This window comes from Clupea harengus, chromosome 8 (assembly GCF_900700415.2).
Source record: "Clupea harengus chromosome 8, Ch_v2.0.2, whole genome shotgun sequence".
Classification (NCBI taxonomy): Eukaryota; Metazoa; Chordata; class Actinopteri; order Clupeiformes; family Clupeidae; genus Clupea; species Clupea harengus.
The window spans coordinates 14868167-14895287 of record NC_045159.1 but is presented as its reverse complement, the minus strand read 5'-3'; the positions used below and the strand labels follow the sequence as shown (position 1 = coordinate 14895287).

The 27121-nt window shown below is 47.5% G+C and overlaps 1 protein-coding gene across 16 annotated transcripts in view; it reads right to left on the bottom strand.

Moving 5' to 3' along the window:
• The window catches only part of nbeaa (neurobeachin a), a 104359-nt gene that overhangs the window by 12102 nt on the left and 65136 nt on the right, over positions 1-27121 (bottom strand). For 2 of the 16 annotated variants that reach the window (XM_031572011.2, XM_031572014.2), the window contains exons 14-40: positions 23828-23907; positions 22461-22523; positions 22016-22113; positions 21523-21615; positions 19375-19537; positions 18799-18880; positions 18377-18500; positions 17496-17688; positions 15800-16984; positions 15286-15503; positions 14342-14495; positions 13502-13525; positions 12804-12881; positions 12034-12214; positions 11635-11759; positions 11220-11285; positions 10712-10880; positions 9171-9654; positions 8319-8473; positions 6772-6895; positions 6078-6197; positions 4488-4621; positions 3560-3621; positions 1355-1419; positions 900-1008; positions 581-747; positions 218-342 (exon numbers count right to left, since the gene is read on the bottom strand). In XM_031572011.2, coding sequence (XP_031427871.1) covers positions 218-342; positions 581-747; positions 900-1008; positions 1355-1419; positions 3560-3621; positions 4488-4621; positions 6078-6197; positions 6772-6895; positions 8319-8473; positions 9171-9654; positions 10712-10880; positions 11220-11285; positions 11635-11759; positions 12034-12214; positions 12804-12881; positions 13502-13525; positions 14342-14495; positions 15286-15503; positions 15800-16984; positions 17496-17688; positions 18377-18500; positions 18799-18880; positions 19375-19537; positions 21523-21615; positions 22016-22113; positions 22461-22523; positions 23828-23907 — 4641 coding nt within the window. The remainder of the gene's footprint in view (positions 1-217; positions 343-580; positions 748-899; positions 1009-1354; positions 1420-3559; positions 3622-4487; positions 4622-6077; positions 6198-6771; positions 6896-8318; positions 8474-9170; positions 9655-10711; positions 10881-11219; positions 11286-11634; positions 11760-12033; positions 12215-12803; positions 12882-13501; positions 13526-14341; positions 14496-15285; positions 15504-15799; positions 16985-17495; positions 17689-18376; positions 18501-18798; positions 18881-19374; positions 19538-21522; positions 21616-22015; positions 22114-22460; positions 22524-23827; positions 23908-27121) is intronic. The other 14 variants (XM_031572012.2, XM_031572016.2, XM_031572023.2 and 11 more) reach the window with 11 other exon arrangements.

Genomic DNA, 27121 nt, shown 5'->3' with positions numbered 1-27121 from the left:
TTTAGTTTGGAGTGCTTTTTGAACTTGATGATAAGAATGATAGCTGTCAATCAGTGGTTCAATGTTAATGTGACAGAGAATGTTGTGATTGGGTTACTGTAACTTTAGTTTGGAGTGCTTTTTGAACTTGATAAGAATAATAGCTGTCAATCAGTGGTTCAATGATAATGTAAGACTGCAAGTGTCTATAGAGGACAGTGGACTTCACAGGACTGACCATATTCTGCCAATGTTTTGAGGGGGACATCAGGGTGGGTGGAGCCAAAGGCATTGCGCACAAATCTCCGCCTCCTACGCAGGTCATCCTCCCAGTAGTCCAGACGCCAGAAATCAACCAGTTGGCTATCAAGACAGATTCACAGTTTAATTAGATTATGGTTCACAAATTCATGCCAGCGAAATATTCTATGCTTACAAATTGTAGAACTCTTTTGTAGGATTTTTTGTACATTTTATTTTCACTATGGATCTCATTTCCAACCATACCAACCGTGTGCCATCAGATCTTATACAGCTGTGTTTTACTTGTACACATTTTATAGTTTTTTTTTTCCTTCTTCCACTCATCCCTGTTTCTCACCTCTGAGACATAGTGCCCCAGGCCCCGTGCTTGTTGGTGAGGATGTTGAGGATCTTCTGCTTGAGCTGGTTGGCAGTCACGTGGTCTCTGTGCTTAGCCGCGCTGATCAGGTGATCACACATCTTCTCCTCCTCCCTCCGGTCTGAGGCATACCCGGCACAGTTGGACTGCAGGACAGGGGACCAGGACACAGGCAGACAAGCCCAGAGAATGAGCCAGAGGCAAAAGAGCATGAAACGTTTGTGTGATTATGGGCTAGTGTAAGGGAACCGGTGGCCATTCGCTGCGGATATGGTAATATAACGGAGCTGCCCCTTACCTCAAACTCGGCGTGCTTGTGGACATCCTCAGCTCTCTGCCGGTTCAGGATGAACTCTGCCTCGTTGGCCACACGTACAATGTGGTCCTTCATGGCATGACACAGCAGCCTGACAAGAAATCACACACACACAATACACACACACACACACACAATACACACACACACACACACACACACACACACACACACACACACACACACACACACACACACACACACACACACACACACACACACACACACACACACACACACACACACACACACACACACACACACACACACACACACACACACACACACACACACACACAGACAGACCATGAGGAAAGACTGCCAACAATTGTTGAACGAGATGACTAAAACTTGAGAACGACGAACAAGACGACTACAACTTAGTTAGAAGAGAATTAGTGTTTAGTGAGAACGAGAGTTTGAGGCTGCCTGGTTACCTTCCTTCGTTGATGAGCTCAATGAAAGCCAGGCCAGCGTTCTTCTGGATGGAGTTCTGCCACTCCTGTAACAGACACATGGTCTCACATTACAGGCTGCTGTTAGCTGGGTTTATGCATCCAGATGTATAGTAATGCCAATTTACCAAGTGAAGCTAGAACCCTCTACTGACATACCCTACCTTTCTGAACATTTATTTACTTTCCAAATATTTAATCTCAAAACAGGTCCAAACTGGGATCACTAGCCATATGGACATACTTAAAACCATCCACCATGCACATGAAAACACATTTGTACTAAGATTGGGTATGCTTTTTTAACAGAATAATTACCAAATAAGAGTTTGGAAAGTAGAAAGAAACAGGAATTAAGTCTCGGGGTAAAAACACTAAATCAGGACATTTCAGTAAGCATTTCTGCCATGGTTGTTGACTCATTCGTGATCATGACTTATTTATCAAATTTGCCTCCTCCAGATCCTGTCTGTTACATTAGCCCTAATGGAGAACAAGCTCTCCTTGGGAAGGACACAGTGATGGCAGCTCCGGTTACCCTCTGCCTTCATGACAATCAATATTTGAGGTAAAGTTACATCCCTGGAGCCACTAATGGAGGACTGGCCTGGAGGAGCTGCAACACTATCCCTGGCTGATGGGATGGGGGGGATGAGAGGTAGAGGAGTGGAGAAAGGGACAAAAACAGCTCCACAAAGCGCAGGGCGTGCGGCTGAAAGAGAGAGACCTTCTTCGCAGCTTTCTGGCTTCTCAGTCTTTTCATAGCTTTTTTCAAAGCCATCTCAAAATGAGGACAGACAAAACAAGAGAGCGAAAGTGTGACCGAAGAAGCGAGAGAAAAGAGGCTCCAGATGTAAGGAGGACTGGACTGCCACTGGACCATCACAGGCCCGTCTTGGGGGAGGAGAAGTACCAGAATAACAGAGGGATATGGCAAAAAAAAAAAAAGGCTTTTGATATTTGAGTTTTCGTGTGAATTGTCTCTGGTGTGGACGGCTGAGATGGATGTAAAGAGGGGAGCTGATCTCCAGGGTGTCGAGGATGGAGCAAACAGGAGTGGAAACAGGTGATTATATATAACTGCATCTGCATGTGAGGCTGGATATAGACCACTGTCAATTCTTATGTTAATAACCCATAATGATTACACATTAAGTCATATGATGTCATTCAAATGGGAAGTTGTGTAAAAAGTGTGTGTGAAGATGATTCAGTTGTGTGTTGAAGTGTTGCTTTTCCGAGCTCACAAAAAAATAAAACCTTTTGATATTACTTCCAGAGAAATACTGGGCAGTGCAGTCTCTGCTACCACCATTCTTCTATTGGATTGGATGGGTGGAGTATGTGGCCATGACAGGCGTGTGTACTCAGTCAACAGCGGGAGGGGTTGCATTGCAAAGACAATAGAGTACATAAAATGCAGAAACAGATTGGCAGGCAAGAATAGACTACCGCGTCCTAGAAATTAGAGAAACAATTGTTCTTTTTTTTTCAAAAATGGAGAAGTAGACTTCTGGCCTGCAGGTGATTACAGATTTTCACTTCTAGCTGAGTTAGGGAAGTAAACTGTGGAGCAGTTGTCATCAGAGTCTTTGATCTGTAGCATCACAGCATCGCATGACTCTCTTCTCTTATTAGAACTTTCAGTATCTACTACTTCCTGTCTTTTTTGCATCAGACAAACTTCTCTGATCCATCTCTGAGCCTAATCTACCCATAATTGTATCTATGCATAATTAAAAAAAAAATGCTAAAGAGCTGAAGGGCGCCTGAGGCGGGGGTGGTGTGTGTGTGTGTGTGTGTGTGTGTGTGTGTGTGTGTGTGTGTGTGTGTGTGTGTGTGTTAACTTTCTTGACATCAGATAGAGTGATTAGAGAGTGATTACATTCCTTTTTTAGATACATTTCCTGATGTGGATGTGTACCAAATGGTCCTAGATATGTCAACATCGGCCTTGCAAGGTTCATGATGATTTTAAACAGTAGTAGAATTTTGTCAATATTAACACCAGCACTGATGTGTTCCGTCACAGCTCAGTCATATCATTTAGTTTACAGCTCACACACAGAGGTAGAGTGGATCACTGGGGGATGCTGTGTTCACACAGGTAGAGTGGATCACTGGGGGATGCGGTGTTCACACAGGTAGAGTGGATCACTGGGGGATGCGGTGTTCACACAAGCTTACCTGTGAGCAGAGCAGCATGACGAGCTCCACCACTGATGTACTGGACTTCATACAGACCAGACCTACACAGCATCAGAGAAGACAAAAAGTGAGCAATGGAGTGCAGTGATATTCTTGCCATCTCTCTCTCTCTCTCTCTCTCTCTCTCTCACGCAAACACACACACATGTGCACGCACACATCATGCACACACGCACGCAGATACGCACACACACACACACACACACACACACACACACACACTCACTATATGTAAGACAAGACACTGAAACACTGACTGATGCTACAGAAGCACAGAGGATCGACCAGTACAAGAGCATAGCCACTGCAGCCCTCTGACAGGTAAACAAGGAGGGAGAGAGAAAAAAAGAGAGAGAGAGAGAGAGAGAGAGAGAGATAAGGAGAAAGAGGGAGAGAGAGAGAAAGAAGAAGATGAAGAGAGAGATAAAGGGGGAATTAAGAAAGCACAGTCAGAGGCCTCCAGTGTCTGAGCCAAAAACAGACACATAGAAGCCGTGGGAGTGATTCTATATGTGGTGTACAGCAACACTGCAGCTTCAACTGGCTCACAGTACCCTCACCCCCCCTGTGCTGACATCAGCAACAACAAATACCCTCACACTACTACAGTCCCTGACATTTCCTGACATAAAACTGTCCCAGCATGCACTGCAGCTCTCCACCCCCCCCCCCCCCCCCCACCTCCCCTTCCACTCCCCCAAGGACAGCGATACGGTACCTGTGCGTGGTCCATGCGGGCATGAGGCAGCCAGTGGCAGACACACACACACACACACACACACACACACACACACACACACACACACGGCAGACAGTGACGTGGGTTGAGGGTCGAGGTGAAGACTCCACCACACAGACACCGGCGAGGAGGAGGAGGAGGCGGAAAAAAGGAAACAGAATACAGCACCTGTACCTTCTATGAGCAGCTCCTGCCCATGGCTGCCCAGGAGGGTGCGGGAGAGGAAAGGCGCAAAGTCCACGAAGATCTCGCGCAGCAGCGGCGCCACCTTCTCCAGCGCCCGCTCCAGCTTGGTGGTGATGCTGTGGACGGGCACAGATGGAGGAGGAGGAGGAGGAAGAGAAGAAGAAGAAGAAGAGAGGAGTAGAGGAGAGGGGGAGGAAAAGGTAAGGAAAAAAAAAGAAGAGAAAAGGAAAGAAGATTGTGTGGAAGAGACCAAAAGGGGAGAGAGAGACGTGAAGATGGAACAACAAAAAAGAGAAAAGAGATGGGGGGGACAGACAGGCATATGAGTACCGATGAGAGAAGAAGAAGAAGAAGAAGAAGAAGAAGAAGAAGAAGAAGAAGAAGAAGAAGAAGAAGAAGAAGAAGAAGAAGAAGAAGAAGAAGAAGAAGAAGAAGAAGAAGAAGAAGAAGAAGAAAAAAGGGTTAGCAGCGGCCAGCAGTGGTGGTCAGACTGTTCACAACAGAAACACAGTGAGGCTCGATCGCCCAGCAGTCTGAGAGGGCAGTCGTGTTATTGTGTGACGGGCAGAGAGTTAGAGTTAGGGAGCTGTTACAGGTGTTCTGGAGCACTATGGTTCAACTCGCTACCCCAAAGCAGCTCTGACTCTACAGGCAAAACAGGCCTTCTACCATGGCCATGGTCAACTCTCTCTCCCTCTCTCTAAGCAAATACATACCGTATGTACTGGTTTTCACCGTGTTGTTTTTGGTAAATCCCACATTTACACAAGCTTAGTGTGTGAGTTCAGCAGTAAAGTGCGAATGGCAGTGAGGTTGCCACGGTAGCAGCAGAAAGAAAAATGGATGGGAGTGGGAAGGGATTCACTCTGGCACAATCTCAGCCTCTTTTGTAGCTGTGTTATCATTCAGTAGTTAAGGTATGTTTAGAGAAAGAGAGAGAGAGAGAGAGAGAGAGAGAGAGAGAGAGAGAGAGAGAGAGAGAGAGAGAGAAAATTGCAGGAGATGCTACAATAAAGACAAATCTATGTGCTTGGTTATGGCCAGATAGTGTGCTCCTCTGTGCTGTGGGAGGGAGGAGTGAATCCCATCCCATCAATCCATTAGTGATGACAGGCTTATGGGCTCAGAGGGGTGCTCCCAGGGCAGCCACACCTAAAGCCTTCCACCATCAGTTTATAATGCACTATAACTAGTGTGTGTGTGTGTGTGTGTGTGTTGTGTGTGTGTGTGTGAGTACAGACACAACCGGCAGGAGGAGAGGAAAGGAGAGTGAGGATGGGAAATGAAGAAAGGAGATAGAGAGAGAGAGAGCAGAGGGAGAAAGAAAGAGATAGAAAGGCAGAGCGGAGAGAGGGAAAGATTAAGAGAAAAAGAGAGCAGAGACTGAGTAAAGTAGTAATAGACAGAGTAGACGAGGAGAGAGAGTGTGAGAGAGAGAGAGAGAGAGAGAGAGAGAGAGAGAGAGAGAGAAAGAGATGCACAATCTAGCTGGCAGGGTTGGGGGTTAGGAGAGGATGTGTGGGAGGGAGGGGAGGGCGAGGGGAGGGGGGCAACCAATGGAAACTTCCTTGCCTAAGGAACTGTCCTGCATCTCTGGGGGCTGCCTGGAATCCTGCCAGGGAGCTAAGGGATTTGAGTTCTGGTTGGGTCAGCCCGGTTCGGAGTGGACACTGTTCCACTTCACAAAAGGCACTGCAATACAAACGGGACAGGATAATAATTACATTACATTATGTCTTTCGCAAAGAGTAATGGAATCGATCAGAACTTGGTGTTAGTATGCATGATTGAATGTGCTCTAAATAAAGGTGGGAAAGCTGCTTCAGACAGACAGACAGACTTGTTTAAGGTTTGTCTGAGTCTTGACAACTGTACCACTACATAAACCTACAGCACTGCATGATTAAAACAGACCATACAGCATCATGCAATTATAATATGACCCAGATTTTGTACAGTTGGGGTCAGTATGTTGAGTATGGTTGAGATTACGGTCACAGAAATAGTATAGAAATAGTAAAGAAGAAGGAAGAGCAGAAGGATTTAGGATGATGGCACCAGAATGCAAGATGGAGGAAAACAGGGATAAAAACAGGGATGGAAGGAACAGAATGAACATAGGGAGAAAGAGAGAACAGAGGATAAAACAGGGGATGGAAAAGGAATGTTAAGTGGGAAAGAGGAGACTGTAAAGATCCCAGGATGAAAAGGAGGGCGAGGATGAGGAAGATGGGAAAGAAACTACATGGCACCACTGGGCCCCTACCTCATGTTCTCCACCGTATCCTCAGGCATGGGGGCCACGGTCTGGACGGCCGGGAGGTTTTTACTGGTGGCCCCGTTCACAAAGCTGGAGGAAGAGGAGGAGGAAGAGGCAGAGTCTGTGGCACCTGCAGGAGTAGAGGAATAGAGAAGGTCATAAGAAATGAAGGGCAAATGTCAAGCGGCAATTATGGCAATTTCTACTACTACTACTACTACTACTACTACTACTACTACTACAACTACAACTACAACTACTAGTATTTTATACAGCGACTGCTTTATTCACTATTGTGTCCTTTCTCTACAATAACTATAAAATTGATGGTGATGAACACTAGAACCAAGTATCAGTGAGGTATGGAGAGCTCTGCTGTGATTGCAGTATTCACAGCATTCCAGTCTGGATTCTATTATTCACTGTGTCTGTGAAGTGAGCACACTTCCTGTCAAATAGAATCTGCTGTGTCATGAGCAGCACCCAGGAAGGCATGACGCTTCAGCTAAAGGGAGCCTCCTAGAGGTCATTTGTGTGTCTCTCTCTCTCTCTCTCTCTCTCTCTCTCTCTCTCTCTCTCTCTCTCTCTCTCTCTCTCTCTCTCTCTCTCCCTCCCTCCCTCCCTCTCTCTCCCTCCCTCTCCCTCCCTCCCTCCCTCTCCCTCTCCCTCCCTCCCTCCCTCCCTCCCAAACATCCTCTTCTAACCCCCAACCCTGCCAGCTAGATTATGCATCTCTCTCTCTCTCTCTCTCTCTCTCTCTCTCTCATTTCCCCCCCCCTATAAAGAAACAGTAACCACTGAATAGGGCTGCAAATCGTTGGCTATTATACCTCTCCCAAGGAAGTTGTGTTTTCGGTGCAGTTTGTTTGTTAGGTAGTCTGTTTGTAAGAAGGATTACGCAAAAACTACCGGCTCGATTTCCATGAAACTTCGGTGCAAGGTGTAGCATGGGCCAAGGAATAACCCATTGCATTTTGGAGTAGATCAAACTCACGGGGCGGCTCCACATATTTAGTTTTACTTTCATTAATGATGCGGCATTTGGCCATGGTGGAGCACTGCGCTCTCTGAGTGCCCTCCTAGTTTGTTTTTTTGTTGTCACAAATTGTTGTTGGAAGGCAACAGCGAGATATTGTTGTGTTTTTGCTACTGACTGGACTCTCCTTGCTCCACCTGGGATAGGGCTGAGTGATGGGCACCTAAATGAGACGTCATGTTAGAAGTGCTTCCACTCGAGTAGCCAACAGCAGCAAAGCAATGTTTGCAGACTCTTCTTTGTTTGTTAACTTTGTTTGTGTTCTTGTCCTCGTCATTGTATTCAACACTGAACCCTAAATGCTGCCATACAGCGGACATATTTGTTTCTCTCTGTCTTGCTAGCGTTCGAATAAATAATAAATACATAATGATAAATAAATAATACCAGGATAAGAATCAAAGTCAACAAAACAAATGCAAAAACTCACCAACGCACCAAAAACATCACAGTGAAAAAGAAAAAGAAAGTGAGAGAACATGTGTGTGTGTGGTGTGTGGTGTTCCACCCAGCTCACCTGTCGTGTTGATCATGCTTTTAGGCGTAGCTGTGGCAGCGGCGAAGATGTTGGGCGTACTGCCAGGAGTGGTGGCACCGCTGGTGGTGGGCGTGCCCACCGTGTTCACTGCCAGGCTACCGGGAGGAGGCTTCTTCACCGGCACCATCACACTCCTGCAGGCACGGCATGCATAGGAAGATGGGAAAATGAGATTGTCATACAAAAAGTCAAGGCCCACTGGGACTATCATCAAGGCCACTGCACTGCGTGAGACCTTCCATCCAGTTTAAGGTGATCGAGTGTTATGATCTCCTCCATAGGAGGTCATGTTTTCAGTGCGGTTTGTCTCTCTGTTAGCAGCATTACGAAAAAAACGACGTGATTTTCACGAAAATGTGGAGGGGTGTAGCCAAGGAAGAACCTCTTACATTTTGGAGCAAATCCGAATCACGGGGGCAGATCCACAGATTTTGTTTCACTTTCGTTAACATTGCGAGATTGGCAGAGGACTGTGCTCTCTGAGTGCCGTTCTAGTTCAGGTAATGTTTATGATGCACAATAAACTAAACTACTCATCGTTTTTTGTAATTATGAAAAACATGAAAGGATAGACTAGACAACAAAATGTACAATTTCAAAAAAAAATGGTGGTATGGTACAAATGTTTTGTTTTCTGTATTACTTCCAGTCAATATTGTCCAACTCATTAGATGTTTCCAAAGGACTGTGTGCAACTGATAGTGAAGAAAAATGTCTTTCAAAATTCTTTTGGACCTGCCTCACCCACCCAAAACTCTTTGTGATCCACCAGCCAAGGCATGTAACCCAAAGAGGCAGTCTAGACTTTAAGACATGGAGTGACCCACTCACCTGTCGAAGGAGTGGAACTGCATGGGGAGCATGGCGACCTCCCTCTTCAGGGCCGGGTCGGGGTGGTAGGCCTGGGGCTCAGGTCCGGCCTCTGCCCCCTCCACGGGCGCCGCCACCAGGCTCTTGAGGATCTCCCTGACGTTGATGCCCTTGCTGGACTGGCTGATGCTGGAGATGGACGAGGCTGTCTTGATCACCTCCACGCCCATGGAGGAGGGCGGCGACTCCATCAGGCTCTCGCGGGACTTGTGCACCTCCGAGGAGAGTGTGCCCAGCAGCTCGCTCATGGCGTCCGGGCCGCCGCCTGTGATGCCGCCGCCGCCCATGCCACCACCCATGCCGCCGCCGCCGGCCTCTCCGCCCAGGTCTGTGCCATTGAGGGCTCCGGAGACATGGTCATCCCCGATGCCGGAGTCAGTGTGGGGGAGAGAGGCCTCCATGGGGAGCTCGTCCAGAGGGGTGTGGCGGTCCCTCAGACTAACGTCTGTGGAGCAGGAGAGGGTTCAGTTACACAGAGACATGAACACATGTACACACACATACTGTACACACACACATATAACACCCAGATACACACATCGATGTTCTTGCCCAGAAACACTTCACACAAGTACACATACTGCAAATACACCAACATTCAAAAATCACATTCTCTTCTATGTATTATATGTCATCTTGCTGTTCCCTTCAAAACCATTTCTACACAAGGGGCTGTTTTCCCCTGCTGGGTTGGCTGTTTTCTCAACTCGAGTGATCTGTACCCAGCACAGAGAACTGACCCAGCCCAGACTACCCTGCATTCTAGAGCCTTCTAGCTCTTTCTCCATTCACCTTTTCTCATTATTCCTATTCCTCTTTGCAGTATTCATTTACAGCCTGGGAGCCAGACCACCAAAGCTATGGGTTCATATGTGTGACCAAATCCAAAGGTAATTTGTATAAAATGCTTCTACATCTCTTCTTCTTGGTCCCTCTTTCTCCCCCTCTCTCTATGCAGTATCTACATTGTGAATCCTCATTCTCTCTGCATGCCTTGTTTTCTCTCTCTCTCTCTTTTTTTTCACCCTCTATCCTGCAGCGGTGGCAAGACGAGCTGCGGTGCTGCATCATGATGAAGGCTTATTAGGGTTAGCACTGCGCTAACCCACACAGCAAGCCTGTGCCTGACTGCTAACAGGGAAACACTTTTCCCAGTGCACTGGCCCACTGGGATTAGCTCATTGCAAAAGGACGGAGAGAGAGAGTAAATCCACTTTAGGACTGTGAAGGGGACGTGTGTGTGTGTGTGTGTGTGTGTGTGTGTGTGTGTGTGTGAGATGAAACAACCTCCAGAGTCAAGGGCATTGCAGTGGCTATGGCAACCGCACACGTATGCGTTAAAAACAGTGGAGTGATAATATCCGAGTGATAACGATGTCTCGGTGATAACGATCTAGTGACTTATTTTTAACAACAATCTAACTAGTTTTCCCTTGTTCCACGTGAGGACAGACACGCTGCAGTGTTCTTTTTCAGGACGAGCGAAACAGCTGGAGACTCACCTGTGCTGGTGGGCGAATTGATCTCTTGGCGGATGCTCCTCCCTGATAAACTGCTGGACCTGCCGATCTCCCGCTGAGGCTCCAGGATGTCCCGGTACTTGGATACCATCAGCACCGAGATGAAGTAGACGACAGCCAAGGCCAGGAACTGTGCTTGTTTACTGTCATCCTGGACACACACACACACACACACACACACACACACACACATATATATATACAAACAGCAGGCAGAAGTCAGAGCAAAGCTAGTGTTACAAATCTTATCTTGACTTTCAGGTGATTCAGGTGAATTATGGCAACCACACAAATACAGTCTTACACTCTCTTACACACACACACACACACACACACACACACACACACACAAGAATATAAAGGCACACACACACACACACACAAAACACACACACACACACACACACACACACACACAAACGTGCTGCTAAATGACTAAATGTAAATGTAATGTAAAATGTAAATGTAAATGTGAGTAACAGCCACCCACCACGTCTCGGAAGACGACGGCTCGCAAGCGGTTGATGTCCACATCCTGCAGCAGGCGGTCGGGATCCTTAATGGGAGAGAGGTTAAGGGGCAGATTCGGTATGGTACTCTGAGGCAAAGAGACATGGCACAGATCCTCCCATCAGCACAACTATTCCCACCATTAGGACCCATCGCAGTATAAATATTGCTGCTTAGCTTGCTCCTTAGCTTATGATCTGATAGGACCCAATTCCGAGAAGAAATTAATACTACGAAAAAATGGAAGCTTTCTGTGAAGGGAAGGCTGGGTGAGATATGAATGTCTGTGGTGTGTCTAATGTGATTTCTGGTTGGGGTGTAAATGTGTCCATGAGTGTCGTGGTGGGTATGCGTCTGTCTGTCTGTCTGTCTGTCTGTCTGTCTGTCTGTCTGACCTTGCTGGCTGAGGCTGCGCTCTGCAGGTTCTCCTGGGTCTTGCTGATGGGCAGTGAGGACATGCTGCCTCGATCCCTCTGTCTCTGTCTGCAGTCGAGGCAGTTTCTCACGGCTACACAACACACTGGCAACACAGGGAGGGGATTGATTAGAGTGTAGTAGTAGCATTTGGTAACAGACACTTGAGGTTTAACATCTTAACAACCTTAACTATTTAATACATAGAAGCGCTGACATCTACATACAACCTGAAGGTACACAGATAGACTGCTATATAGTTCATTCATTCACCTTTTAAAAGCACCACACAGACATGTTCACACGCACACACATACAGACGCACACGCACACGCACACGCACACGCACACGCACACGCACACAGATATCTAGCACATACCCAGCCTGAGGCACTGTCTCATCAGGCCGCCTGAGGACATATTCTTCTCGGCCTCAATCTCGCTGAAGTTGAGAGAGCTGGCGAACACCAGCACATCCACCATGGCCATCAGACGGGTGAGGAAGGTGACGGCCGTCTCTGACGACATGCCCTGCGTGGCCTCCACGTTCTCCAGCTCCGTCTGCCCCAACACACAACCATAGAAAAACATTAACAAGCCTCTCTTACACACACACACACACACACACACACACACACACACACACACACACACACACACACACACACACACACACACACACAGTGCAATATTTTACCCACAGCAGAGGTGCCAAAACATAACTGTTTCAAGTCAAACTGGTGCTCAACTGAATACATGAGTGATGAAAACTACATCCCACGGTTTCTCACTCAACAGTCTCCGTGTCGGACGCAAGTGTGTGCCCTCACACGACGCATGCATACGTGGGCACAGCACCATGCAGGGCTGGGCGTGATGGACAAGAGCCCCCTTCAGGTCAGTACAGGCGTGACGGTGCAATCAGTGTAAATCTGACCATCCAGGGGTGTCAGTGGATTAAAATTAGACTCCCACACAAGTCTGTGACCATGGAGGGGGGCAAGGTGGTAAGGAAGGGGGTTGGGTGATTGAGTGAACCAGTGGGTGCGACGGTGAACAAAACACACACAACAGTGTGAACAGTGAACTATGATTGGTCAGCCGTGCATACCCCACCCCACGAACACCACCAAGGCAGCTAGCTACCCACCTCTGCCCTTGGACCTGTGCCCGCTGGCACTGGGGTAACCTCGCCAGCCATAGCCTCTTTTGAGGGGCCTGACTCCTTCTGCCATGTCAATAAAGGGTAAAGTAAGCATGAGAGAGAGAAACAGAGAGAGAGAGAGAGAGAGAGAGAGAGAGAGCACTGGCCTCACCTCAGGAAGAAGCCCACTAACATAAAAGTGCTACACTGTCTTCTCCATGTATTCCTGTGTCTGTCTTGTCGCATTGAGGCCAGTGCCAGACTATAAAATCCTCAAGGTCTGGATAAATCCTTATTGGTACTGTAGACACCATGCATGCAAGACCGAGCACAGGATGATATTTTTCCGACAGGTAATCAGTTTGGGTTTTGTTCCTGGCTTGTATCTGTATCGATCTTCTTGTCATGATATACGAGGGTTTCATTTCATTAGCATTTCCATTTCCCGGTTAATAGAGATGGTGAGGCCTAGATAAACATCCACCATCATGTACTGTTTTTTTTTTTTATAAATGTTGTTTGAGGTCTGCTGTGCAAGTAACATGTCACACTAGAACCATACAACACGACATTGCTGCAATTACAAGGCGGCAGGATAAAAGTTAGTTAGTATTCGTGAACTCAGAATGGAAAATGTTAGTGACGAGTGGAATCAGAATATTCAGAAAAGACATTATAAAAAAGGTAAAGAAATGGGAACTTACAGTGTTCGCACTAACCTTTGAACTCTGCACATGTATAAGACAAATACAGACAAAAAAAAAAGAACGAGAGAAAGACGAGAAAAAGGACGAGAGAAGACAGCAAACAGAAGAATACACACAAGAAAAAGAACAAAAAGAAAATGGTATTAAAAATCAAATAAGTAGATAGGTACATGTTAGCACTGTCTCCTCTAAGCCATAAAAGGTTTAGTTGGGAGTAAACTGAGGTTCAACTGAAGAGTTAGAGAAGATGCCAAGAAACATAACCCAGTCGTGGATATGCAATGTCACTGCGGGTGCTAGACTTCATGCCCAGTTCTCTACTACATATGAACATTATGTGGAATGTTTAATGATTCAATCATACTTCTTTAAAAACTTGAAGCTAATTTGGGAAGTCCACTGCACCCAGTGACATTCATTGACACGGCCTTGAAAACGTTGGTTAAACCAGGTCAGTTACTTAAGGGCGAGAAAACAATGGTATGGCAACAGATCAGTTAAAAGAGAGTCAAAGGAAACTCTGCAGAAGACCCTTCTCCGTGTTCATCTCACGATAAGTCATATATTCTGTTCTTGAAATTCTTAATTTTTTCCATTTTACTATATAAAGTAGTTTTACTTTATATAGAAATAGTACAGAAATAGGGGCTAAAATAAATTCATTTTATAATCCACATATGGGAAGGGAAACAAACATGGACAAAACCACAGCTGCTCCTGTGATAAGGGGTTCCTATATACTCAAGACTAATAAGACTAATAGCTCATTGCTTTTCCCCCACCACCTTGGCTCAAATAGCCCTTCCAGCCAGCAGAGAGCAGTGGCGAGCCACTTACAGAAGGTGACGTGGCCGCGGAGAGCAGAGGCAGGATGCCCCCGCAGGCGATGATGATGTTATCCACCATCTGAGAGATTAGGTGGATAGTGTTGTGCACAAAAATGATGTTCTCGTTGCTGTTGACGAAGTCCATGACCGATTTAGTCGAATGGCTGCAAAGCAGACACAAGGAAAACAGTTAGCAAGTGCAGAACTAACAGACAAATTCTAGGCTCATTGTTGTTAATGCACACAGATTAGTTTGCTGTTTTAACTGAGTGTCTGATTTGCTTCTGGTGCAGCTGTGGCCTAAAGGTTAGAGAAACAGGTTTACGTCGGTTTGAGCCCCTGGACCGGAAGCAAATATGTGGTTTGGGGGAGTGAACCAAGTACTTCAACATCCATGGCGGAGGTGCCCGTGTGCGTGCTGTGTGTAAGTGTGAAAAATCAAGAGAACTTTAATAACAAAATGTTAAATCTGATTATTGGAATGAAATGCCTCCAAGCTATATCAACTGAGACTCAGCTTTGCAACGATGCCAACTGCAGCAGTGCTGTGTCTCACAGCTCGTCGATGAGCCTTCGATTTTCACTTCCTGTTTCATTTGAATTTTACCAGCAAAGCAATGAAGCCTTTCAAGCCGTTTCTTAGTTTTAAAAAGGCAATAGCAGAGGTTATGGTGAGGATAAGAATTTGGCTAAGTGCTGATTTGAAAAGCCTCATTATTAAAATCGGCTTGAGCACATCACATAATGGATCGTCAGACATATTGGCATATTGAACAATGGCTGGACTAATAGCAAGTATCTTTGAATAAACTTCATCTTTAATGACTGTCCATTAGCAGCATTTGACACTTAAGACTGAAACATCGGCACTTGATTGTAAGATCTAACCCAATGGCCTAATCGATTCTAAGGGCTGGACCTCGATTGAAACAGCGCCACCTATTGGCCGCTCACCTCCTCCAGGCGTGCACGTCCGTCTCCAGGGCAAAGAGCAGGTCGGTGAGCAGCCTCTGGTGCATGGGCGACCACTTGAACTCTGGGATGCGGAACATGGTGGTGCGTGGGCCGGGGCTGAACTGGCGCCGCTGCTCCTCCGTCATGGGCATCCCTCGGAAACCCAAGTCCACCCGCAGGTCCCTCTCGATCTGGCTGGCAGAACGCCCGTGCATGGCCTACACAGAGGGGGCAGGAGAGATCCAGGGTTAGACTGCATCATAATGCATGATCATTTATGCCAAACTGACATTCTATGATACAGTAGACTAACTGTGTTGTTCATTACTCAACTTCAGTTCACTATTCGATGCCACATCTACACGTAAACAACAAAACTAAGAAAGCACTCAAAGATGCAACATTAACATCTACTGTATTTACGTAGATAAGATACAGCATTTGTCACACAGCACTCTTGAGGTCTTTGTGTTTTCGGTAGAACCAGGTTAAGTGGACGTCTGTGGTGTCTCACCTGTGTGGTGGCAGTGGTCTGGATCTTCTTCATCTCTTTGTCCTTGCCGTCGTCGGACCTCTCCGTGTCCGAGGTGGTGCTGGTGGCATCTCCAGCCGCCTTTGCTGCAACAGCGTCCCCCTCCAGACCTGCCGGGCTGCCCTCCGCCCCCTCGCCGCACTCCAGGGCCCGCGCTGAGGCCTGGGCCTCTGCCTCCGCTAGGGTGCTGATGTCCACCAGGGCGCTCTGGAGCTTGAACTGTCCGTCTTCGGGCAGCCCCCCTGCCGCTACCACTCCCCCGGGCGTCGTTGCCTGGCCCAGGTCCGAGCCGCAGGTGGTCATGTGTGCCAGCAGGCTGAGGTCGTCGCTGGCGCTGGAGGCCTGGAGAACAGTGGGCGGCTGCTCGGTGCCCACGGGCATCACCAGGGGCTCGGCAGTGGGACCGGGCGACGCCAGCGAGGGAAGCAACTTCTCGTCGCCCTTGGGGAAGAGGAAGCCGTTGTTGCTGGGCACGCTGGGCATGTCCTTCTCGTCGGCCAGCGTGATGAGTGGCCCCAGGTTGGCGCCGTCGTCGTCGATGTTGTTGCTGCTGCTGCTGTTGCTGCCCGCGTGGAGCTCGTGCTCCTTGGGCGCCAGGCTGCCGTTCAGCTTGTGGATGCTGGCGCAGTAGGTGGAGTCCAGCAGGGAGTCCACCTCCACCAGGGGCCCGTTCTCCAAGCCACTGACCCCCACCACACTGCCACCACCCATGCCCCCGCTGACCCCCAGCACCTCCGGGGAGAGGTCCAGGTCGTCCAGCTTCACCTCCGTGGCCTCCACCTTCTCTGCCTTGATGTCCACCAGCAGGTCGTGCACCTCCACCCGCACCCCAGGTGGGCCCGCTCCGGCCACCACCACCCCCACCCCAACCACTGCTGCCGCCTCCCCTCCCGCGGGGACCTCGGGCCCCTTGCCCTCGGCCAGCAGGTTGCGGGACTCGGCGCTCTCGCTGTAGTCGGCTTCGCTCTCAGGCGTCTGCGTCTGCGACGTGTCGTCCAGCTCGCGGATCTCCATGGTGCCGTTGACGACGGTGGCGGCGGGCTGCGCCGACAGGCCCGAGATGGTGCTCACCGAGCCCTTCTTGCCCTTTTTGATGTTCTCCTCCTCCTGACGCTGGTACTCCTCATACATCTTAGCCAGGTACTCCTTATGGGCCTCATAGGTCACCTAACACAGAGAGCGAAGCAGGGGAAATAAACCTTAAGCAACCAAGACAAAGACGGCAATAAAATAGACCATTCTGCATTTGGCAAATGTCCTTTAAAATGGTCAAATGAGGTGAAGTGATTCACCATAGTCAAATGATGCCATGCAGAGAGATCCCACAGTGTCTCAGTGAGGTGTCTAGTGGCACACTAATTGGCTGGCTGTGCATAGAAAGGTTGTGATCCTCACTTTCATCCCTTCAGTGAGTCTTGGCTTAATAAGGTGTCTTATCATTCGCAAGGTTAGCGAATAGCATGTCCTGCAGAAAGCAGGGGTCTGCTGACACCGCTAGCTGCTATGCTATCTGGTGATAAAGTGTGACCACTTGCTCCAGACATATCAGACACAACAGCTGTGTAAAGGGGTTTTAAAGGGTAATGCTGGACTTACCATTGGACTGAGCCACAGGGTTAAAGTATAAAAACACACAAGATATGAAGACGGAAATGATGAGAAGGAAGCGCTGGCTTACCTTGGAGTGAGCGATGGAGAGGGTGTCCACCCACACGCGCCAGCCGCCCCACTCGTACTTGATGGCGTGGTAGAGCAGGATGCGGAAGATGTTGTAGACCATCTCCGCGACCTTCTGCTCCTCTGGGTTCTTGGGGTTGATGTAGCCCAGCGAGAACATCCAGTCCTGCCACACGGAACACTGCAGCAGACACCTGGAGAATACAAATCAAATCAATAATAAAAAAGGACTCACCTTTAGAACAAGCAGGAAAGTTCTCCACATAAGGTTACACACATGCCCAGTGTGGAAAGACCACATGGACAGTACTTCTGTGGAAGATGGGTATGTTAATATCCATTTGGATATGCTTTGCCATGCTTCCTCCACTGTGATAGTGTCAGCAGTAGCAGCAGTGTGCAGCCAGCCAGCCAGCCAACCAACCGGCGAGCCCTTTTGTGCCCGTCTCTGCCAACGTACAATGTGCCCGCCGACGAGGCTTGGCACTTCAGACCTGCCCGACAAAGAGAGGTGAGTGGCGCTGAATGGCAGCGAGGTGCTGTGAAGCCGCTTCAGGCCAGAATGTGGTGGCTGTTTGATAGCACGGTGCTAATGAGCCAACATGAGCTACACGGAGTCAGCCCAGCGCTTTTCATTCCTTTAAAAAAATACAACAGGGAGCATCACAGGGGAGGGGTGGGGTGGGTGAGGGTTTCACTATCAGCTCACAACCAGGGAGAAATTGCTTGCTTTTCTCCTGCCATGCTAACAGTTTCATACTCTCTTGATGCATTATTTAACAACATGTGGAATTGTGTTAGTGGGAGAGGTGGAGTCGCAGTCTATGTGTGTATGTGTGTGTGTGTGTGTGTGTGTGTCAGGAGAAGGACTCAGGCACTCACCGCCTGTTCTCTCTGCTGTTGCTGAACAGCTTGATCATGTCGGACAGGAAGAGGCGCCGAACTTCCATCAGGTCTGAACTAGGGGAGGAGTTCTTCAGCAGTGTGGCCACCACCTTCAGAATCACTACACACACACAGACAGACACACACACACACACACACACACACACACACACACACAGACACACACAGACACACACAGACACACACAGACACACACAGGCACACACAGGCACACACAGACACACACACAGACGCACACTCCATTATAGTCACGTCAGTCTAGATGTGTTGCACTTCACCACATAAACAAAGCATGCCGGGCACTTAGGTAATGCCATATAATAGACACTAGATAGGTGGTTTCTATAAGAGTTTGTGAAGGTCTGAAGGTGCTTTGGTTGCTGAGAGATGGGTCTTACTGGGGTTTTGTATCTTGACGCTTGAATCAGGCTCCGGGTGTGGCTTGTGGACCACCTGAGTGCAGACCTGCTCTGTAAGAATCTGCAGTGCAAAACATTTCAGTCATTTATACACCTGGGCATCTGAAGGACATTTTAGCCATTAGCTGGGTTTCCATCCAACTCATCTTTTATGCGCATTCATCTAGAGAATTCGGCTAAACAAAATGGGAATCAGTGCACATTTCCATCAGCTGTGGGGAGGAGTTGTGAACAGCTGTGGGATCAAAATGTAGAGTTGTCAGGGGTTGGCCAAGGTTGTCATCTTTGATGGAAACACCTGATAAAACCGCAACAATTATATTCGCATTACAAGACGTTATGCAAATTCCAAGTGTTTCGGATCTGTATTTCTTATTTGCATGGTCAAAACGCAGATTTGAATGGAAACCCAGCAATTGACGCATTTTTATCATCTCTTAAAAGCGTGAAGCACGAAAAGGCTCAGTCTGTGGGCCTCCCTTCTCACTGTGAATAGCTTGTAATGCAAACGAGTAATGGCCAGGGTCGGGCCCTGGCGTGTTGCTGGGGACTGACCTCGTAAAGGGCGTTGTAGGTGGTGACTGTGTTGGCGTGTCGCTGGGGACTGACCTCGTAAAGGGTGTTGTAGGTGGTGACAGTGACGGTGTTGGTGTGCATCATCAGCCTCTCGCCCAGCAGAGTGAAGAGGCTGTGCGTGTGCATGATCTCCACCTTCCTCCTGAGGAAGAGATAAGAGACAAGAAGGATAAGACCTACACATACTGGCAGATAGTCACAGAGGGAGACAGGCAAGCTGGTAGACAGACAGTGAGACACACAAACAAACAAACAAACAAACAAACACACACACACACACACACACACACACACACACACACACACACACAGCATGAGGGTTCTATGTGAGTCTGTGATCTCCACGTATTGGATGAGAGACTAGCATATTGTCAGAGAGAGACAGACTGACAGATGGAAAGACAGACAGACAGACAGACAGACAGACAGACAGACCGACAGACATCATGAAGAGGTGCACAATCTCCACTGTTCTTCAACAACCGAAACAAGACAAAGACTAGACACAAATACACATGCTGAAAAACAGTCAGAGACAGACAGACAGACAGAGAGAGCAAGAAATATAGACAGAGACAGCCAGATCTAAAACAGACAGACAGATGAAGAAAGTCAGATAAGAAAGACAGAGGTAAATAGACAGACAGGCAGACATACAAACAGAGAGACAGACAGAGGTACAAAAATAGACAGACAGGCAGAGATCCAAACAGAGAGACGGAGACAGACAAACAGATGAAAGTGAGACAGCACCAACGCTTGCAGGCTAATAGCTGTTCACTCTGTGTTTGTCAGTGGCGGGGATCGCCTGCGCTCCATTACAGCTACGGGTGGCTTTAACCCAGTAAGACTGAGCGCAATGAATAGATACATGAAGTGGCGCCGGCTTGACACGATCTCAGCTGACACGTTGATCCTCAAGGGTGACCTTGCACACGCATTACGCTTAACAGCAAGGAGCATTCTCCCACATTCATCTCTCTCCAACGCACGCACGCGCACACACACACACAACAAAAGGATTTCACAGAAGGCCTGTCACCCACCCCATCATAGCCCAGCAGTGACAAGGCAATCGCAGCAGCCCCGTCAGAGCGGACAGGGCCCATGGGGGAGGAAAAAAACAAAACAAAGAAATGACATAAAACGCTACGGTGACAAAGTGGCCAGCAGCTCAATGGCACGATGGTTGTTGGATAAAGACACCAAGGCCAGAGATCTGTAAACGAAGGCCTTTGAAGGACAAACTGGTTTAACAGTGGACCAGGCAGCACTTCCTTTAAAGGGAATCTGTGAATGGTCGGTGTACGCTATTCGTACAAATCTATGCACTGACATACGAGCGACTGTGAGACGGATGGGTGGTCTCATCTGAATTTGAACAGATACTTGTATTCATTACAAGGCATTACATCACATAACACTTGGCCTATCAGGCCGACTGTGTGTACCCATGGTTTTGCCAACTATATTCTCCATAATACAAAGACTTCAAGCCAGACTCAAGGCAGCTGTCTCTGACACGATAACTCTAATCTGACCCCGACTATTCAACCCCGCAGGACCCAACATGCAAATTTCACATGGCTCTTCAGTGGAAGAGAAACCTCTTACATTCAGTTGGGTCAGTTACATCATCTTCACGAGTCTTTTCATATTTTTTGGGGGGTGGGACTATTTTCAGTTCTTTCTACTAACATCCTTCTACTGCAGTTCATAAGTGTGGTATGCTCAATTTATTATTTTGGTATGACCACTAATAATGATGAGATGTTTAGTGCAGAACCCAGGAATCCGCATAACTATAACTGAATGCACGCAACACAAGCAGGGTGTGATGGTGTCTCAAAACGGACAAACTTACGTGGTCAGTACGCAACAACAAGCATGTTTCTGATGCCTTAGCTCTGTACTTGTACAATGCTACATGCTGATATATTAACACAGAACAGTACAAATGTAAACAGAGCACACATACCCCATTCAACATAATTGTTCCTCAGTCAATTAAATTATTTCATCTTATTCTTTGCATGAGGTTATATAATTATATGATCTAGAAGGCATGAGGCAAGAGTTAGGCAAGTTAAGGTCCAAACAGAGTAGTTCTAGATGTCAGGTACTTACTTGTGGCCAAGGTGCTTGAGGAAGTAGCCGAGCACTTTAAGTGCTTGCACTCGAATACTCTCACTCTTGGATGCCAGCAGTTTGTAGACAACCCTAGAGGGGACAAAGTTGTTTGCTTGAGCCACTTGTCAAAGATAGGTCTAGGTAAGCACTTCATCAAAGTCTGGACACAACACAAACATTAAACACACACAAAATCCCTTACCCACACAGAAAAATGTCCTAAGAATCTTCTTAAGAATCTATTTCATCATTTCATTTAAACTTCCACTTCAGGGGGATAAAGGGAAGTGAAGAGAAAGGGAAAAAAAGAGAGTCTAATAGAATTGAGGTGACAGCAACTGGATGTGACACTAAAATACCCCGCAGTGCGCTCTGGGCCATGAAAAGTGTGATTGATGCAGGCATGACAGGGCTAAGCTGAAGCCTGCTTATGTAACCCAGGCAGGGAGGCGAAAGATTGCCGAGGCGCAGTTTGTCCCCCGGGGCTCACCGTATTCCGTTTCTCTGGTCGAAGGCGGGGATCATGGAGGCAGGATGCTCCGACATCAGGGCCACAAGGAGCTGCAAGACGTCATGGATGTTCTCATCCTGCAGCAGAAGATAAGATCAGAGAGGGATCCACGAGGAGTGAAAAGACAGATAGATAGAGAGAGAGAGAGAGGGAGAGAGGGAGAGAGAGAGAGAGAGAGAGAGAGAAAGAGAGAGAGGAGGAAAGAGAAAGGAAAGAACGACTGATGAAGTGAGAAGGAATACGAGTGAGGAGAAACGTGTAAATCAATACCATTTGTACTCCAACAGAAGCAGATTTAAGGAGTTCTAAATCTCAGGGGGGGGGGGGGGCATTGATACAGGCAGTGACACAGAAAGTGCTGCAAATTAAAAACAAATTGCCACTTGGTTTATTTTGTTTTTGGTTTCAGGGGGGTCATACGTACCTCATGCATTGTCAACAAGTAATTTAAAATGCTCTGTAATTCATCCTCCTTCACGCCTCGGTCCTTTAAAACACACACACACACACACATACAGAAAGAGAAGGAAGGTTTTTTGTGATTTACAAGCAAATGTAAAAATAAAGTAGCTTTTAAAGTAGCTTTATCCATTCCATCACTGGATTATCCAGTTCCAGCTGTTTGGCATTGACCTGAACGTCCCCAATTGTGATTAAAACTGTCAAAGGATTCATTATTTAAGGAGGTTTATGGGTTTGACATGGTGTTTCAAAGTAATGTTGGCTTTGTGCCTCTTGTGAGCTGTTGAAGGATTGTTTGTATTGCCAGCTGTTCCCCCCAACTCTAACTTAGACCTATAAAATAACCTAAACACCTATAAAAATGAAAATATCTCACTTTTGAAATTATAGCTGAAACTGAGCTGAACAATGAATCAACTTCCTGTGTGTGTCAGCACCTCCCAGCAACACTTTGCCCTCTGCTTTCTAATCTAGCCCATAACGGTCCTTCACAAATTATTTTACAAACTTAAAAAAACCTTTAGCGGACACAGAGAGCCCTGATGGCTTTTGTTATGATGCAGAATAGGCAGGCGGTAATTAGGAGTGCTGCCATTTCAGAGCGCAATCAGGCTTAATGCCCATAGGGCACAGTGAATGAGATGAAGCACAAGGCAGAGGAAGCGCAGGAACAGTCCGGAAGCGAGCAAAACAGCCAGCCTTCAAATAGAGAAGAAAGAACCGCTGCCCAGCAACCACGCCGTTTCAAAAAGACAAAGACAGCAGCCTGGACTTGTTTTTTTTCTGTTATGCATCTATCTTTCCGGGGAAAAAATAAATAGAAAAAAAAAGATATCAGGGCTATTATGAAACAGCTGGGGTACTGCAATGGCAACTGACTTAAAGCACTGACAATAGCAGTGAAGACACTGGAAAGGTAGAGACGTGTACTTTGAATTCAACTTGGTTTTCAATTGCACTTATTCTAGGGCAAATGGACACGTTTACCGAAAAGAGAAAGTTGTGAATGCACATGTAAATAAAGGGCATGGATATTTGGCATTGGTATTTGTGAAACACCTCCTAATAAATTCACCTCTGTACCATATAATATCCATAGAAAGGTAGCACTGCCATGTCTAACAGGATGTGTGTGACAGAACATTTTCAAAGTTTGACTTTTATCTCAATAGGATCCTGACATCAGCGTTTCCACACACACAGGCCTCTAACACATGGCTATCACCTGACTATACATTCAGGTCAGTATTATATATAGTGCTATAAATTCAGGTCAGTATTATATATAGTGCAGGAGTGAGCAATGGACTGGGAGTGTGATGCGCCTACCTTCAGGATGAGCTGCTTCAGGAAGAGAAGCATGAAAGCGCGGAGAGAGATCACCTCTTTCTGAGTGGGCCGGGGTCCATCTGAAAGCACAGCGCGCACACACACAGGCAGACACACACACACACACACACACACACACACACACACACACACACACACACACGTGTAAACACAATACATAGACAGCAAAAGCATAAAGGAAAAAACTGTGGGAGTAATGTGATATTCAATATCAACATTGTGAGTATTTTTTCGAAGTCAAATGAGATTCATAAAAGGTAGCATGGATTAAACATGTCTCCATGTTTTATAGGAGTGGGTGAAAGGGCTACTGCACTGTCAGAGTGACAGAGGAATACAGACAGAGTGACAGAGAGAGCGGTGTGTGCGTGTGTGTATTTTACCACGTTTTCGTTTTCGTATTTTCAATGTGTTTCTGTGTTCTATGCTTTGGCAACACTATTTTCTTTAAATAGTCATGCCAATAAAGCGTATTGAATTGAACTGAACTGAATTGAGGGAGAGAGAGCGAGAGCGAGAGCGAGAGCGAGAGCGAGAGCGAGAGAGAGAGAAATATGAATGAGTGAAAATGTGTTCAGTAAGCAACTACCCTCGTATACAAGTCTCACACTCCGACACACGTACATGTCTCACGCCGACACACCGGAAACCTGGCACAGCATATCCTCCGTCTCCATTTCCACACGAGGCGACTGAGGGCGTGTGAGCGCCACACTGCGGGCTGCGCTCGTCACAGAGAATTAGAGAAAGTGGGGCAGCCCCCTGCAGCCCAGATCAGAGTGCTAACCCCCCCCCCCCCCAATGCAGCACTTAGCATGCAGCATGTCCACTGAGGGACGCAATGACCCCGTTTTCTCCCAGCGCACACACACACGTACCTGCACACACACACACACACACACACACACACACATACCTGCACACACACACACACGTACCTGCACACACAGACGTACCTGCACACACACACACACAGATGGACAACTACTCCCACCTTCATCTTTAATAGAATTAACTGGACAGGAGGTTTCCAAAGACATCCCTCTCTCCTCAGCATCACTGCGGCTTGAAGGGGACAGTGAAGGAGGCAGCTGGGTGGTGCTCCTGGGACCAGGAGACGCAAGCAACGCTAGTCACCCCACCCTCTCCTACGTCCCCACCCCTCCTCCACCTCCTCCTCTGGCGCAGTGCCATGTCCTGCGTCTGAGTGTGTGTGTGTGTATATATCTCTGTGTGTTTGATATGTGTGTTGGGAGGGTGGTGGGTGGGGGTGGGGGACGACCTTGTCACACACCTGCAGCGTGTGCAGTGGCAGGAAGCGTCCCTCTCCATTTCAGCACCGTCATCTGATATGACTGGAGCCGGTGTGCCTGTGTACGGGCCGTGCTGTGATCCTTATGGCTGGGAACCGGGGATGTCTACAGCACTGCCTCAGAGAATCACTCACCAGTCAAGCCAAGCACATCCAATGCCCCATCAGCACTTTTGAGCAATTTGGGCAAAACGAAGCCAGTTTGAAGAATGACTACGGCCTTTGTTAACTCCTTTGATTTCAAACATGGTTAACACCTCAACGTGACTTTGCGCTAAGCGCGATTTAACCTCACATCTATGTGAACCTGTACTTTGCTGATAAACTGACAAGTAGTGTATGTGGCATTGTCTGTGGTTGCGGTCTGGCCCAGTTAATTAACCCCACTGGCCCGGTTAATTAACCCCAGTGGACACACTGACTCACTGCAGCATCTCCGCGGGGCTGAGCGATGGCCTTTGGTGGCACTGAGGGTAAATAATCACCACAGAGACCTGATACCTGCAGCCCTCTCGCCCTGGGTGGGGAAACTGTTACCATGGTAACTCCGCTCCTGTCTCCATTAGCGAGAAGAAAGCGAAGAGAGGGAGGGAAGAAAAAAAAAGCGGATAAGAGAAGAGATGAGTGCGTCCGGGTCCCAAGATAACACTGAGTTACGGAGCGTAGCCATGAGCCCCCTGTCCTGATATGATCAGCGCAGGTACAGCACCTTTACACACAACACACCGTGTTCATCCAGGCTTTCCATTTGCTGCGAGCTAGTCTTGTCAAAGACATAATGGTGTTCAACTTTCTCCGATTTTTATCATGAACCAGTATGAAGTGCCTTAGAATTCCATCAGAAGTTTCTCTCCTTCTCTCGCTCTCTCTCTCTGTCTTGCTCTCTCTCCGCTCTGCAGGTCTTTGCTCTCTCACTTCATCTTTCAGCCAAGAACATAAAGGATGACATGACGAGGGCCAGTGCAAGCAGTTCTCTAGTCTTCTCTAGTGAAACCCAAGCTAAGCGTAGCAGTCCTGGGTGGATATGTGAAGCAATGGGAAAAGATGTCTTTGTAGAGGGCAAAGGGCAAAGACTCTTAGGGAGGAATATGCTGAACTGTCAACTGTTTATATGTAAACATGGTGTGTGTGTGGTATTGTGTGTGTGTGTGTGTATTTTGTTGACTGTGGCTACACACGTCAAAAGAATTGGAAAGACAGACAGGAAAATGAGAGAAAAATATAAAAAGAGCGAGATGCATCAAGAAGACGCGTTTTAGAAGATACGAATCTGCCAGTGCCGATACTGGCGGACGCAACATGAGAGGGAAATTCAATTCTCAACACATTTACAAAGAGATTTAGTTAAAAGCTCCTGGATTGTCACAAGACTTGAAACAACCCCATCTGTCTTCCACTTTGAAAAGACGTGGCTTTTTGTGATGGTCCCAGCATGACAGCATACAGGAGATAATGATCCAACAGCACACTGATTTGGGGCACATCAAATGATGGTTATTCACTTTTCTTCAGCAGATTCACCACAGGATGAGTGTCCCACTGGACAAACTTACTCCTCTGTTGCCAAAACTGCTGGCTGTGTCTTAATGGCCAAGCTTCTGAAGGGTGTAAGCATGAGCAAGTACATACTGTATGTGTGTGAATGTTTGTCTGTTTGGTTGTGTGTGTGAGTAGAGCATGTCTGTTTTGTTTATTTTCATGCATATGAAGTGGAACATGATTTGTCCACAGCTGATCATTCTGGGTGATCAAATCATGCTGTGTCAGTCTAAAAACACCACACGCGCACACACGCAAACACGCACAAACACGCACACGCGCAAACACACCACACGCGCACACACGCATACGCGCAAACACTCAAACACGCACAAACACTACTCACACACTCACACACACTCCTGTCCCAGTATGCAGAACTCCTGAATCATGGGTGGTGGCTCCCATCAGGGAACCTACCC